Here is a 14,097-nt window from a genome sequence, read left to right on the forward strand (position 1 = left end):
TTTCCTGTTTGTTTTGCAGACATATTACTAATGCTACATTGGCCATTCTGAAGGGAGAAACAGTTCCACTTGATGTCTTGCAGATCAAGGTAAAACCATCTGCTTATTTTACGCCCAGCATTCCTAAAACTTCCCTGTTCTCGTGTTGCTCTGTTCACATAGTCTGCTTTCCCCTGTGTAATGCTGTTAGGAATTATGGTTGGTGACACCAGCAGTTCTGATAGCAGTCATTTCTTCATTAGTCTAAAGTGAAGAACACACTAGAATACCTGGGCATCTTTTTTTGAGGCTCAGAGAGTACTGATGAATACAAAACTTTATAACACCTCTGTTTCTGTAGAAATGGCAAGAGATAACAATAGCTGTCTGAGCTGATTTAATGTATTCATATATATTAGGGAGTTAATAGAGTTCTACAAATTGAAAAAAAAAGTGAAATGGAAAACCTTTGAGTGTTTTTTTTTTAATATTGTTTTTCTGTTATGTTGTAGAATGGACATTTCTGCAGCCAGAACTTCTGTGTCACTGTGCAGAGCTCCTTGCTTTTGGCTGACACAAAATGAAATTTCTGTTGCTGGGAGTGCAGTCAAAAATCAACCTCTTCAAAACTTTACATTTCTCTTTGGGAGCAGATGGAATATGTAACACTTAAATTCTGCTTAGCTTTATTGTTGTTGGCTGTTACACCTTTTCTGGGAAATTTCACTTTTGGGATTAATCAGAAATCCTTTTTTATATAGATTTTCTCTAGCTGCAGAAAACAAGGTTGGAAACAGGATAAAGCAATTTCATTATGTTCATTTTTCTTTACAGGGAGAAAAGGAACAGCCTGTGTTTGCAGTGACTAGTTTAAGATGGGGATCTTACAGAGATGCAGGAGTTAAAGTTAGCAAGTAAGAAAATACTGTGTTTTGAAACCGTGCTTCTTTTAGCATCTGTTGCCTAAAAAGACATACACCCCCCTCTAAAGAAGTCTTTTTTGAGTGTAAGCATTTGACAGACAGAGGCACCCACCCAGTTTTAGGTCTCACATTACACAACATGGGAGTGTAAGACATTTCAGCATTTTTGTAATTTGAAATAAACACTTCTTTGGTGTTGATTTATTTTTTTAGGTATTTACTTTCTGCTTGCCTTGTGGTTCCCACTTCTGTAACTTTATTCAGACTGTATCTCTGAGAAAAGCTCTCCCTTGAGTAAAATCTAAGTAAAGTAATTGGCCATTGTTTTTCATCAGCTGCCAATGAAAAGATGCACACAGACTCTGTAACTCAATTCCAACAAGGGACATCAGATGCAGTAGAAATGCCCTTCAGTTGCTGCCAGAAATGACATGGACCGTGCTGTCTGATGACTGTTCTCAGAATGCTAAACTAATAATTGTTGGGCTTTCTCCAAATGGACATTTAATATGCCACTGTCTGTATCAAATGACTGGCATTATCTGGTGGAGGAGCAGCAGGGCCAAAGCAGTTCACTTTTCAGACTGTTAGGGAGGAATTGCTGCTCATGCCTCTGCTGCACAGCTGTAAGGAAGTACCACGTGTGTTGGCAATGCCTTTGTCAGGAGGCAAGGTAGCAGACCTCTGGAGTCTGACTGGCAGATGCTTGAGTGGGATTGAGAGGTGATATGGAATGGGAGAGATGGGTGGTGAGACACTGGCACAGGTTGCCCAGAGAAGCTGTGGCTGCCCCATCCCTGGCATTGTTCAAGGCCAGGTTTGGATGGGGCTTTGAGCAACCTGGTCTGGTGGGAGGTGTCCCTGGCCATGGTAGGGAGGTTGGAACCAGATGATCTTCAAGGTCCCTTCTGACCAGAGCCACTCCCTGATTCTGTGATATGCAGTAAATGGCCAGGGTGTTTGTTCCTGGGAAGCCACAGGATGTGCTTGGTAGCTTGTGTGGGTGCTGGCTTAGCTGTGCTGCAGGCTCTTCTGCTGATTGCATCCCTAGGTTAAGGAAGTGCACTTCTCTCCCCTCTGCACTCTCACTAGACTTCCTGTGCATGCCCTGTTTTTTTGCCCAGTGTCAACTTTCACATCATTTCCTGCAGCAGTTCCCTTTCATGAGGGTCTTTTGGACTCAATGCTGGAGGTGTGAAAGCACCTTTTCTTCTTGGAGCAGCTTGAAGATTTTCAAAACTCATTTTTTTCCATGAATGTTTTAGATTGCAGAGAAAATCAGGCCAGCACTTGAGCCACAAATTAATTAATGGGTGCTCAGAATGGGTCAAGGCCCATGCGTGCTTGTCCTGTTTTTTATACTTCTTTCAATCCCTGAAAGAAGTATACTTTATATAAGTATATATTTTTTTTATATATATAAATTTATATATATAAAAATTTATAATATTTATATATTCTATATATAAACTTTTATACTTCCCCTTTCAATCCCTGGTATATTTCAGCACAACTGATCTTACACTTAAAAGAAGGCAGCTACTGTAGAGTCAAACCATAAGCCACAGTTCCAGACTTTGTCTGGCTATCCCTCTGCTAAGCACTGGCTTGGTGGAGATCTGGTGCTGTTTTGGGTTTTTTTGAGGTTTTATTATTTTACAGGCAATTTGACTGCATGATGGGAGTGGTGTGACAATTGCACGTCCTGGTATTTAATGACACACTTAAATCTGCAGTACTCTTGAGCTGATAGTGTTGAATGTGCTTTGTTGACCTTCTCTGATGGAAGACAGTGATCAAAATATGTGCCAAGCCTGTCTAAGTATACTCCCATCTTTAGATTTTGTACAATATTTTATGGCTGACAGGTTTTTTATTTTGTAAAAAAATTCATTTTGATCCAAGAATCCTTCGGGGCAAATTGATGTTTGCTGGCTCTGTTCGTTTGTCAGTGAAGCTATTGATTTTTGCTGGTTTGTTTCTTTCCTCCAGCCTCACCTTTTGTTGCATATTGTGGAGATGCATCCCACCAGCTGTTAGACTTGCAGACCTTTAAATTGTCCCCAGTTGTGTGACATAACTTGGTAAAATTCTGCTACTGAGATACCACACTGCCCCTGGTGAAGTCTGTGTACTGCATTTTGGGGATCTGTAACTCAGGAAGGGGATGCCACTGCTGAGCTGCTGGTGATACGTAGAGACTACCTTAGAATATCACAAAGCTAAATGTTGTAGGGGAGAACTCACTTCAGTGGCAAATAAGTCTGTGTGCTCTGACTTGAAGCAAAATTTCTCCCTTTCCCAGTATCAGTCCCCTGGATATCTTAGAATTTCTACCTGTGCTCTTTTTTTTTTCAGGTACTGGTACCTCGGGCCACTGAAAACTAAAGCAGCTCACTTTTTCAGTACACTCAAGGTAAAGAGTAATTGCAAGGAAAGTGGGTTTTTTTGTAGTGGAGCAATGAAAAGGCTATGCATAATTTATCTGCAAGTCTTTCTGAAAAGTTTTGGTAACTATATAAAATGAGAGTGGAACTCGACTTTTAAAAAAATCCTACCAATTATTAGACTTCTGAAGAGATGGAGAGGAGAAGGAATACCTAATAAATAAATAAATACATAAATTCTTTTCTGAGGATCTGTTGCTGCAAGACCACCGGGGGGAGCCAGTAACCACCTTTGAAACTATAGCAGCGGTGCTAATGATAACCATTAAACTGCTCGGTCACCTTTTCTCAGTAACCTTTCTTATGATAACGTTTCATTCTGATTTATTCATCTGAAAGAAGTGCCTATAATTAGACTGTTCATGCACGTTGATAATCAGGCTTGCACGTGTAGAAGACGTGAAGATTAGTAGCTTATATCTCACCTTAAACAACTCTGTTGCTTAAAATTGATCCTGGAAAGATTAAAATTTGACCCAGATGAAAGGTGAGGCATTCTCATTCACATGCTTTTTCCTTCCTCTCTGAACATACAAGGAGCCTCATGAAAGGTTGTGAAAATCCCCAGGATTTGGTACAGTAGATGAAGTTGTGGAGTCCAGCCGTGCTGTGTGTGATAGTTCCTTTATAGGCAGCTCCTGTAAAGGGGAGTTCAGCTGTAATGCATCCATGAAAGATTTTTTTTTTTTTTTCTTCCTCATCCCCAGGACATTTGAGGTGATGATTCTGTGTGCTGGCATACTTGGTAGAAACCTGTTCTACTTCTCTCCATCACCTTCTGATTTTTGTTGAGTCCTTAGTCTCAGTTAATGACAGTAAAAGTGGATTTCACTGGTGAGCCATTCATTGTACATTAAAAAGATCTGTAGTACCTGCTGAAGGTTAAAGAGAAGTCCCTGTATTTTCTGCTGTTAAGATAGAAAAGTTTCTACCTGATCTCCTCTGATTGTGGTATTCATTGCTTTACGTGCCTCTTATGTTATCATTTTGATAATTTCTATAAAAAATGGCTCCAGCCTGTTGAGCTTAATCTCTCCCTGGTTTATCTTTGTTGCTGTGCACTTCATCTTCTCTGGTTTTGCTGTAGCTGTCCTTTGAAACAGGATGACCTGTAGCTGAAAACAGTGTAAGGGGAAAGAGGGGCATTTTGATGAGTGTTATTATCTCTTCTAAAATGTACAGGCTTAAATTATCACAGCATTGCTGCCTTTCCCTTTAATAATTAATACTTAACTGTTCATGTATTGCTGTACTGATAGAATCTCTGTTTGTCCTGTTTATTATGTAAGTGTGGTAGTGGAGTCTCCTTGCTCTAGGAGGGGTGAGGTGAATTAGCTTAACAACCTGTGCTATATGATGCAAAACTACTTCTAAAATTTTGTGCATAGAAAAACAATTGCATTGTATATATGTGGGCTCTTGGCTGGGTTGTTTTAATATATCCATTTTTAAAAACAATCATATTGTTAAATCATTTTAAATATATATTAGAGGAAATTAACTTTGTAAGAATCTAGAAGTATTTCAGGAACTAAGCTTCTTCTGTAGCCCATCAGTTTCTGGCACTGGAACCTGAAATATCACTGAGAAGAGTTTGGGGGGGGACGACTTTATGTTTTCTAAAGCTTATGCTTTCTAAAGCTTATCTGAACTTAGGATCTGCTGTGTTGCTGTCTATAAGCACCTGGCTATGAGGTCAGATCTTGGTTGTCTGAGTTGTTGGAGAACAAAGACCTGACAGGTTTCAGTGCCCCTGGGCAGCACACAGCACTCTGGTCTTTGACTGTTTGCACTGGAGCCTGCTCTGCAGTTACTCTTTGAAGTTGCCTCTGTGCCATGCAGAAACCAATTGTGCTTTCAAACATTCCTGTTGACCTTGCCAGTTTTGGTTGTTCCCTCCAGCCAGAAGCACAGGTGTCACCCTGCCACACATCAGCAGCAATGAACCCTGTGCTTATACCCCTTTACCCTGTGCTTATAGAGGGGGAAACTTCTCACTTCAATGTGGGGAAGGAGTAGATTAATAAACCTGGAAACTGTTTTTCCTGGCTGCACTAATCTCATCTCATGTACATATCTGGGGCCTGGAGGTTGGCTGAGGTAGTGGTGGGATCTGGGTAGCCCTGAAGAGCCCTGGGAGCACAGAATAAATAGGCTGAAGGACTAAACAGAGTGAAAAACATCTAGGTGCTCAACAAAAAGCCCTTGGTCTTCTGTCTTTTCTTTCCATGTAAATCCAAGGAGTGGCCTCAGAAACGTGAAGCTGCTCTCATGTATCTGGGTCCAACTGAGAGACCTCCAGAAGAGCCAGAGGAGAAACCATCCAGACCTCCTTTATATGTGAGGCTTTACAGGCGACTTAAGCAATACTGGTCATCTCCTCCAAAAGGTGAGTGTGTGTGTGTTTTGGCATAAACTTACAGGTAGGCTTTATTCCTCTAATAGATCAGAGGGAGAGGTTCTGCTTGACTTTTCTACGTTGTCATTTTTATAATATTATTATTTATTAAAAGTGTGACTTTGTCAAGTTAGTAACAGTGATCTCTGCCAGAAATGAAACAGAGTAGTTCTTTCAGTGCTTATGGCCTCGTAAACAAAAATGCATTTGTGAAGAACCCAGGCTATTTCTGGGGCTCACAGTTGCTTGGCATTGTTGTGGAAGCCTCAGTTGGTGATACTTGGCTCTTATGGGTGAAGTTCTTGAAATCTTCCTGCTGTAGAATGGCTTTTCTAGTGGGCTGGTGTTTCTAGTGGGCTCTTTTTTTTCAACATGGGGGGAGTTTTCTGGGATAAGGAGAGCAACAAATTTTACTTAACATAGAAAAATAAAACCTGGGCCATGCATAAGCCTTAAATTTCTCTCAGTGCATTAAATTTCTGTACTGTATATTCTCCTCTGAGTGCTATGTGAGCCTCTCTTGGGTTGGATTTTCATCTAGGCATTGCATGTGGCAGACTGCAGAAAGAAGGGGAGCATGTATTTTGTGCAGTCTGGAGTGGTGCAAAGTCCTCATTTCCTTCTTGACTAGTAGAGATGATCTAAACTGAAGTGTGGACTAAGTGACCTGTGTATGAGAACTGGACACTGGGGTTCCCCCTTACAGAAAATGCATGTTTGTACTGCACCCTGAACATTGGATTCTTGTTGTTTTGGTAGCAATGCTTCATCTGTTTTCTAAATGTTCCTGTAATACTAGCCCAGGAGATCTGTTAATCCTGGGTACAAGGAATCACAGAGATCTTCCATGTAGTGTGCTTGATAGTCTTTCCTGATACTGTGGGAATATTGGTGGGGTTTTTTTTGTTTGTTTGCTTCATACTCCCAAGCTCCCTTTTCCTTGACTAAGATTTTTAAATTTGAAGGAAGCAAAGGTAGTGGTCACAGTGAGTCAGCATGATTTTTACAGATTGATGTTTCATGCTTCATAGCTAAGAAATTATGATCTGTGTAATTAAATTCCACTTAATGATACCTTCCCTTTTGGATTTGCAGAAATCCCCCAGGAGGTAACCCCAGAGGACTGGGAAGAACTGAAGCTATCCACCATTGAGCTTTCCATTGCAACTCGGAACAGGCAGCTTGATCTGAGAGTAAGACCACAGTGTAACTGGATTCCAAGTGCTGCCTGTCCACACAGTTTCCCTTTCTTTCTAAAGTCCCATTCTTATGTCTGTATACATAAAACTTAAAACTCCGTGCAAGGAAAGGCCCTTGACTGAGTCCAGGAATTCGTAGATTTTAGAGATAGTGTAAAAATGCTGGAGACCCATGTGAAACTAGGATGCAGTGGGATAAGAAAGAATTTGTATAACAAGAAAGTTTCACTAGCCAAAGAGAAGCTTTAAGATTGCCCAGGAGAGAACAAGGCATCAAAATAGGCACTTGTTTCCTTCTTGACCCATGGGATATATGGGATATCTTATGGGATAAGATACTATCTTATCAATTGGTGCTGGAAGGAGGCTGGGAGCCTGAATGTTGTCCTGGAATTCTGGCTTCTTCTCTGTCTTCTGGCTTGTAGAGCAAAGAGTTAAAAAGAACTGGGATTGGAGAAAGGACAGGGACTAAACTGATTTAAAGGACAGCAAATGCAGGTGGTTTGAAATAGGGGAACCAAGGGCGCAAGGAAACTTCCTCTCGTGACCTCAACATGCTCATGTTATTCAGTCACTGTTTAAAAACCTGTCTTTGGCTTATGTCTGTCTTTTGGTGCAATTTTATTGTTGTGAAAGCTCTGGATAGGTGTCAGTCTTTAATTTTACTGAAAAATGCTTAACACAGTGATTCCATACTGATGAGCTGCCCTTCATGACTTCCTCATGGCTGCAACAAACCACTGCCACTACTCCCAGTTTAACAGGAGGTGTTGAACTTTCTGCAACGTGTTTCACACTCAGAATTTATACCTGAAAATTTGTGTTGTATTGATAAGTTATCTTCATATGCTCAGTGAAAAGCCCCAGGCAGATCTAATCTTAAAATTCACTCCTGTTTTCCTATGAGGATGTATCATAAATTTTAGTTTCTTCTTCATCAGTGGCTTATGGTTTGAACCACCAATGTCCCAGTAATGGTAGAAGCTAGGCAGAGACTGCCAGGGTATTTGGGGGTTTTTGTGGTTTCTAGATGGCTCTAGAACAAAACAGTTTTGGTAATTGCATTGGTGTCAGTTACATAAAGTAATAACTGACCTACCACAAACTGAAAATCTATCTCATTGCCACAGACTTTGTCTTCAATATGCACTTTAATACTGGTATTGAGCAAAGAAGTGATGTAGGGTTCTCACATCTCTTGCACAGCCTAGAAAAATGGATGAGTTTGTTAGGGCAGATGTACTTTGCTGGTTCTAAAGTTGGAAGTAGCTTTATTCTGCATCTTATTTTCCATAGATACAGACTCCTTACGACTGCTTTTGACTCCTGCTTTTGTAGCCATTGTCCCTGTAACCATCAAAGGTGTACAACAGCTCTCTTGAGCTGGTAGCAGGACATACCTGCAGATTATTGTCAGCCTGTTGTCTTTGTGTCACACCTCAGATTTATGGCTGGGCTGCCCTCTTGAAGCTGAGAAAGCTGTGCAGGTGCAACTCGGACAATGCCAAGCCTACCTCTGCAGACACAGCAAGGGAATAAAACAAGTTGTACTAATAGATGCATTTATTTTTACATTTCCTGTTTTGATTGCATCTGCACTGAGACCTTAGCCAGGACAGAAATGTTAAGATACATAAATAAATAAATAATGAATGGCATCTTAATCAAAGTTGCATTCCCAGCAGAAGCTTTATAGTATACTTGGTTTGAGGGCAAGCTGTAGATAGAAAAGAAGCTAAGTAGGGAGTTTAAAGGAATGATATAAAGAGTACTTTGACTTCTAATTTGTCTTGTTTAAAATTCTCTCACTGTAGTGTTTGGTAGCCAGATGTTGTATCACTGTACTGTTGCTTTATAGTCATGAAAGACACATTGATGAGAAATCTTTGTGAGCAGAAGTAAACCCAAGAGATCTGCTATGATTGTCTTTAATAAGTGTGTGAAACATAACAAGAAGCCAAATGTGTGAATCATTATTTTGCTTCTTGTGTTATGATTGAATACTCATCAATGGGAATTTACTGTCTTTAATTCATAATCCAAATCTCAAGTGAAGAGTGGAAAAAAGCATGAAATGTATCTTCCATCTCCTTTTGTAGGTAAAAGGACTGGGCATTTTGTGAATATGTTGCAGGATCTTGGGTGTGGCACTTTGAAGTGTTAACTGCTTTATTTCTGAACCTTTTTTTTCCATAGCGTACTGAAGACTTCATGGATATTTGCATTGAAGCAGATACTGTGAGCAAAGGAGAGTTTGTAAACAGAGGGTGAGTATGGGAAGGCTACAAAAAGATGACAGATTCTCTCTCTGAGTTGGAACAGTAATTTTGAGAAGTGTGCTGTTTTTCTGTGATCTTGTACTGCCAAATTCAGAAGCAGAAAACTGCAAAAGACACAGGTCAGTAATGCTTGAAAATTCTTACAAATATTCTCATTCTGGAAACAAGGTAGAGCAGCCTACCTGGAGTTCTTCCGAGCTTGCTGTACCTTCCATCTTTTTCCCCATTGCTGTTGCTCAGTGCTACTTGGATAATGCTTTTGTAACAGACTTTTACAGACAGACATGCAGAATTATCCCCAGAATTTTTAGCCTTACCTGCTCAGCATTTAAGGTGTGGGTCAGTGAGCTGTTACTGTTGTACCAGCGGTACCTGGAAATACTGAACTCTGGTTAGACAGTCCTTGCTTCTAAGAGAAGTGCTCCTTTAGCACAGTAGCACTTGTGAGAAATTAGGTCTGAGCTAGAAGAACTTTGGAAGAGGATTATTTAAACATGAAATTTAAGCTAATGGATGCTGCTTGTACATGGATTAAGAAGACTGCAGGTATGAAGAAGCAGTATGTAGAGCAAGAGTGGACATGTATTGCTTCCTTTGTGCTTAGAATGTCATCTTGTAGAGCATTTGTTGCTCATGCTTGCACCAGAGTGGATTTTTCAAGCTTTTCCATACAGTCCCACTAGCAAATATGTTACATCTTCAGTACAGTTTTTCCTCCCAGCAGCAGATTTTCCAACTAAATCCGAAGAGTAGTCTTCTGCTCTTTACTTTATTTGCTAATATTGTTTCTAGTCTTAGAGCTCCCTCTAGTGAAACCAGTGTTGAAAAAATTCCACGCATTTTTACATGCTTGTCAGCAGCCTAATAGTTCCTGCAAAAATGTCTTGTTTATGATAATAATAGCAGCAACAGGCCCCTTTTTTGGTCATCCTATGAGTCTCAGTGGATATAGGTTCTTCTGACCTAGGTATACATGGTAAGTCAGGTTACCACCTGCAGTAGCTTTTAAACTGCATGAGTCACTTGGATTGCTTTACAGTGAAATATTTGCTTTGAAGGCTATGGATAGAAGAGAGGAGATTTTCCCATTAGCAGCCAGAGGAATCTGGGTTCTTAAAGCTGGGAGGCCAAGGATATGCTCTGCTGAGGTATTGGACACCCTGCTAGCAGAAAAAATGTGGATGAGTTTGTGTGATTTAAGGGAGGAGGATTTGAGTGTACCTCCACTGTAAAGAATGTCTCCCATGGGGACTGGACATGCTTCACACAGCAGCATGTCACGTTTTCTGGCTGCAATTACCCAGTCATGCAGAAAAAGCCTCTGATGAGCGTTAACCTGCCCTGCTGACTAGAGCTAATTAGAGGTAGTGCCACAAGCTTTGAGATGCTGTTCAAGCAAAGTTCAAAGAAACAAGCTCTTTTGATTAAGTAGTACCCAAAAGTCTGTACATAACAAAGAGAGAGAAAGAGGGGTGTATGGGCTGGGGGAGCAGCAGGAGTTACTGGTTAGTCCTACAGAGAGGAGTTAAAACAGATAAAATATGCCCTGGTTTTTTGCAGAGGAAAATCAGGGTGTTCAGAGAAGCTCTTCACTGCACAATGCCCTTTGGCAGCTTGGTTTAATTCAACTTTATTGTTAGAGGCTCCCCACTGCCTAGCACCTATGGGATTTGTCTTTGGAAATGTGTGGAGAAGTTCTTTCTTTTTTCTTCTTTTTAATGCATAGATTTTAACTCCACCAGAGTTGGAAAGGTTTTTAGGAAAAATACTTTGAGTGCCGAGATATTATTTCGAGGAGGTTTTTTTTTATATTGGAGAGAGCACTGACACAAGCTGATGGAAACTGATGGATCACACAGAGGAAACCACACATCCAGAAGAAAACTACCATGCAGGCTCAGGCAGTGGGGGGGACAGGAAACTGGGGGGGGGAGGTGAATCAGAGTGCTGTAGAGGAACTGCCACTGGATTTCAAAGAAGAGAACAGGTCATCTTAGGTGTATAAAAGTGCCCTCTGGCTGTGGATCAGATTTATGTGAACAAGAGCATCTGCAGCAGAGCTGATGTTTAAGATAAGGTGGAGGAAGAACAAGTGGATACATGATAGAGCTTAGTAAGAAGTGCTGCAGGGAAGGAGAATGGGAATGGGAAGTGCAGCATCAGTAATCTCTGTCCTGATAGCCAGCTTAGATTCTGCATATGAAAGTGTGGGGAGCTGTCACTCCAGGGTATAAGTACAGTTACAAGCTGTGGTACAGAAGACTGTTGTTTGGTTTTTTTATCTGAGAGAGTCTAAATCATTTCACACTGGCCACTTCAGGAAATGAGAACTAGGTTAAAATTGTGTGTTATCTGCTGTAGTGGTGCCCTCTCTGCCTGTATTTTGTAATTCAGCATATGGAGTGGGATAAAATAATCAATTGGAACTGGTGCCATTAGGCTTTGGTCTTGATCCTGTTTGCCTTTGCTATCTTGTGTTGAGTAAGGAGTGGAATCAAATGGGAATGATTTCTGATCCTTTTATACTGGGTCACTAGAGAGGCTATCACTGCAAGTGGAACTCTGTCTATTTGCTTCCACCAGCATTCTCCTTTGGCAATCTTTAGTTCTGTGTCTTGCCTTTTGAGCTCTCCTTGATCCCATAATCACATCAATGTAGAGGCCTGTTTACTTTTGTGGACCTGCTCACCTGCATGCAATATCTAGGACCTTGGATGTCAGGCTTTTAGCAGGTTAAACCTTAAGCAGAGAATCTTGCTGCTTGTTTATACAGCACTGCATAAACTGAGAGTATTGCATGCCATCAATGATTTATAATTTATATCACTGGGAAGATGTTTAATTCCCTCACATCCACTCATTAATCTTTTAGTATATACAAATTCGATTGAAAACAAACTTTCTATAGCTAATCTTGCTTCTGTCCTTTTCTGCCCTTTCCTTTGGTGTCTTAGTTTTTCTTCCTTTGTTTTTGATTATCATCTCCCTTCTCATGTTCTTTCTCTGGGATTTTCTATGATTTTAAGAGGAGCTTGCATTCCTCAGAGCATAAAAGGGTTGGTGTATAGGGAGTTTCTGGCATGGTTTTGTGAACAGTATTTTCCTGGACAATATTTAAATATACTCTTCTTTCAAATAAATCTACAAAATAGACAGAAAAGTTGGGGACAGCTGGTATTGCCTGTTGCAGGAATATCCATCTGCAGTCCTTGAGAGCTATGATACATTAATGCTGTAACTCTCTGCTATCCCCTTCACTATTTGTGTGTTGCTGTCTCGAGAGGGACCCAAACTGAGGGGTTTCTGCCTGAGGTGCAGAGTGTCCTTTGTCAAAGGTCAGCCAAAAGGTTATGTGTGTTAGGTTATGTGTGTTCTCAGTAAGGAGACCAGAGGTGGGTCAGCATGTCAAGGAAGCTTGTGCTTTCTCTGCAGCAACATGTGCTGGGAACAGGAATTGCCATGTGTTCTTTAGCAGTTGACCCAGTGACAGGAGAGCAACCTAAGCCTTGAAAAAGACACCTGGAACGTGCACTGCCAGCTTTCTAAGACAGGCAACTGCCTTTTAGTTGTTCCCACTTGATGTCCAGAGAAGTAAGAAAGTAGCACTTCCTTTAAATACAGTATGTAAATAAGAATCTCACAAGAATCAGAAGAGAGTACAGTGGTACCATGGGTACAATGGTGGTGTTCTGGGGTTTTCTTCAAAAGAGTGGTAAAAAAGCTGCTAGTAAGAAACTTCACGCTGTTTTTCATGTGAGAAGAGGGTTGTTTTTTGATGATAGCTGAGTGTTTCAGTATTACTGTAATTCTATCAGGTCTTTTGTCTTTAGTTGCTTAGGTTGCTTGTAACTCATGTGGGTGCCAGGGACATGAGATGGTAGTCATTGATTATAGGAATTGTAAATTTCAGCATGTGAAGCACACAGAACTGTGCTGTACAAATGTATTCAGTGAGCATCAGAGCTGAAGCTGGTTGTAGGTTGTCAGTGCTGTTACATGTATTGACTGCAGCAGAAGGGAAAATGTCTATTATACTTTCTTCTAGCTAAACCCAAAATATTTGTATATATATATAACCTCTAAGTTTACACAGTGCATAGTGATTTACCAACCCACAATGATGTGTCATCCCTAAAAATGAGTATTTCCTAGACAATCATCATCTTACCTCTCTTTTGGTTTCAACAGAAGTCAGAAGATGCAGGATCCACGTATGTGCCCTGAAGAGAGTCAGTGCATCCAAGCCAGCAGATGCATCTTGAAACTTCCAGAGGTGAGAAGCTGAGAGAGTTGGGAAACCCCTCTTATTTTACACCCTCAGTTCAGTTGATGTTGCACATTAAGAAATCCCTGCTCCAAATCTGGAAGGTTAATCACACTGCCAGTGAGACACTCAGTTTCTCTGTGTGGCAACTCAGTCCCTGTCTAGGAGATGCATTCTGGAAAGGGGTCTGTAAACCAGAGGGGAAACTTCATTTGCCAGTAAATAGTGACAGACATTGTATACAGCCAGCAGTGGTGGCTCTAAATGTTCTCTTACTAGATGCATTGCATATATACACCTTCCTCTCCTTGATGTTGGAATCTGAATTCCTCATCAACATTTTTACTCTAGAAGGGATTGTGCTGTAGAGAAGATAAATTCTCTAAGCTTTAAGGACACCAAGGAGGGTGACACAAAGCAGTGGAGCTCAGATCACTATAGGGAAGTGTCTTGAAACTTTGAATAGCTGACATTAAGTGAATCTCATAGATAATTCCTATCTTCAAATGATCTGTGGTTCAGCAAAAGAGTTTCATATTAAGAGAGAATACAACATGCCAGAAGGTGAAAATATCTGTGGCTATGAAGTAAAAATCAGGAATTACGAT

The 14,097-nt window shown here is 40.7% G+C and overlaps 1 protein-coding gene across 1 annotated transcript in view; it reads left to right on the forward strand.

The window, feature by feature from the left end:
- Positions 1–14,097, forward strand: part of AGK (acylglycerol kinase) — a 37,179-nt gene that overhangs the window by 20,902 nt on the left and 2,180 nt on the right. The window contains exons 8-14 of the mRNA XM_030448299.1: positions 20–89; positions 814–893; positions 3,261–3,318; positions 5,591–5,738; positions 6,843–6,940; positions 9,143–9,213; positions 13,414–13,498. Coding sequence (XP_030304159.1) covers positions 20–89; positions 814–893; positions 3,261–3,318; positions 5,591–5,738; positions 6,843–6,940; positions 9,143–9,213; positions 13,414–13,498 — 610 coding nt within the window. The remainder of the gene's footprint in view (positions 1–19; positions 90–813; positions 894–3,260; positions 3,319–5,590; positions 5,739–6,842; positions 6,941–9,142; positions 9,214–13,413; positions 13,499–14,097) is intronic.

This window comes from Calypte anna, chromosome 1, assembly GCF_003957555.1.
Source record: "Calypte anna isolate BGI_N300 chromosome 1, bCalAnn1_v1.p, whole genome shotgun sequence".
NCBI classification, from domain to species: domain Eukaryota; kingdom Metazoa; phylum Chordata; class Aves; order Apodiformes; family Trochilidae; genus Calypte; species Calypte anna.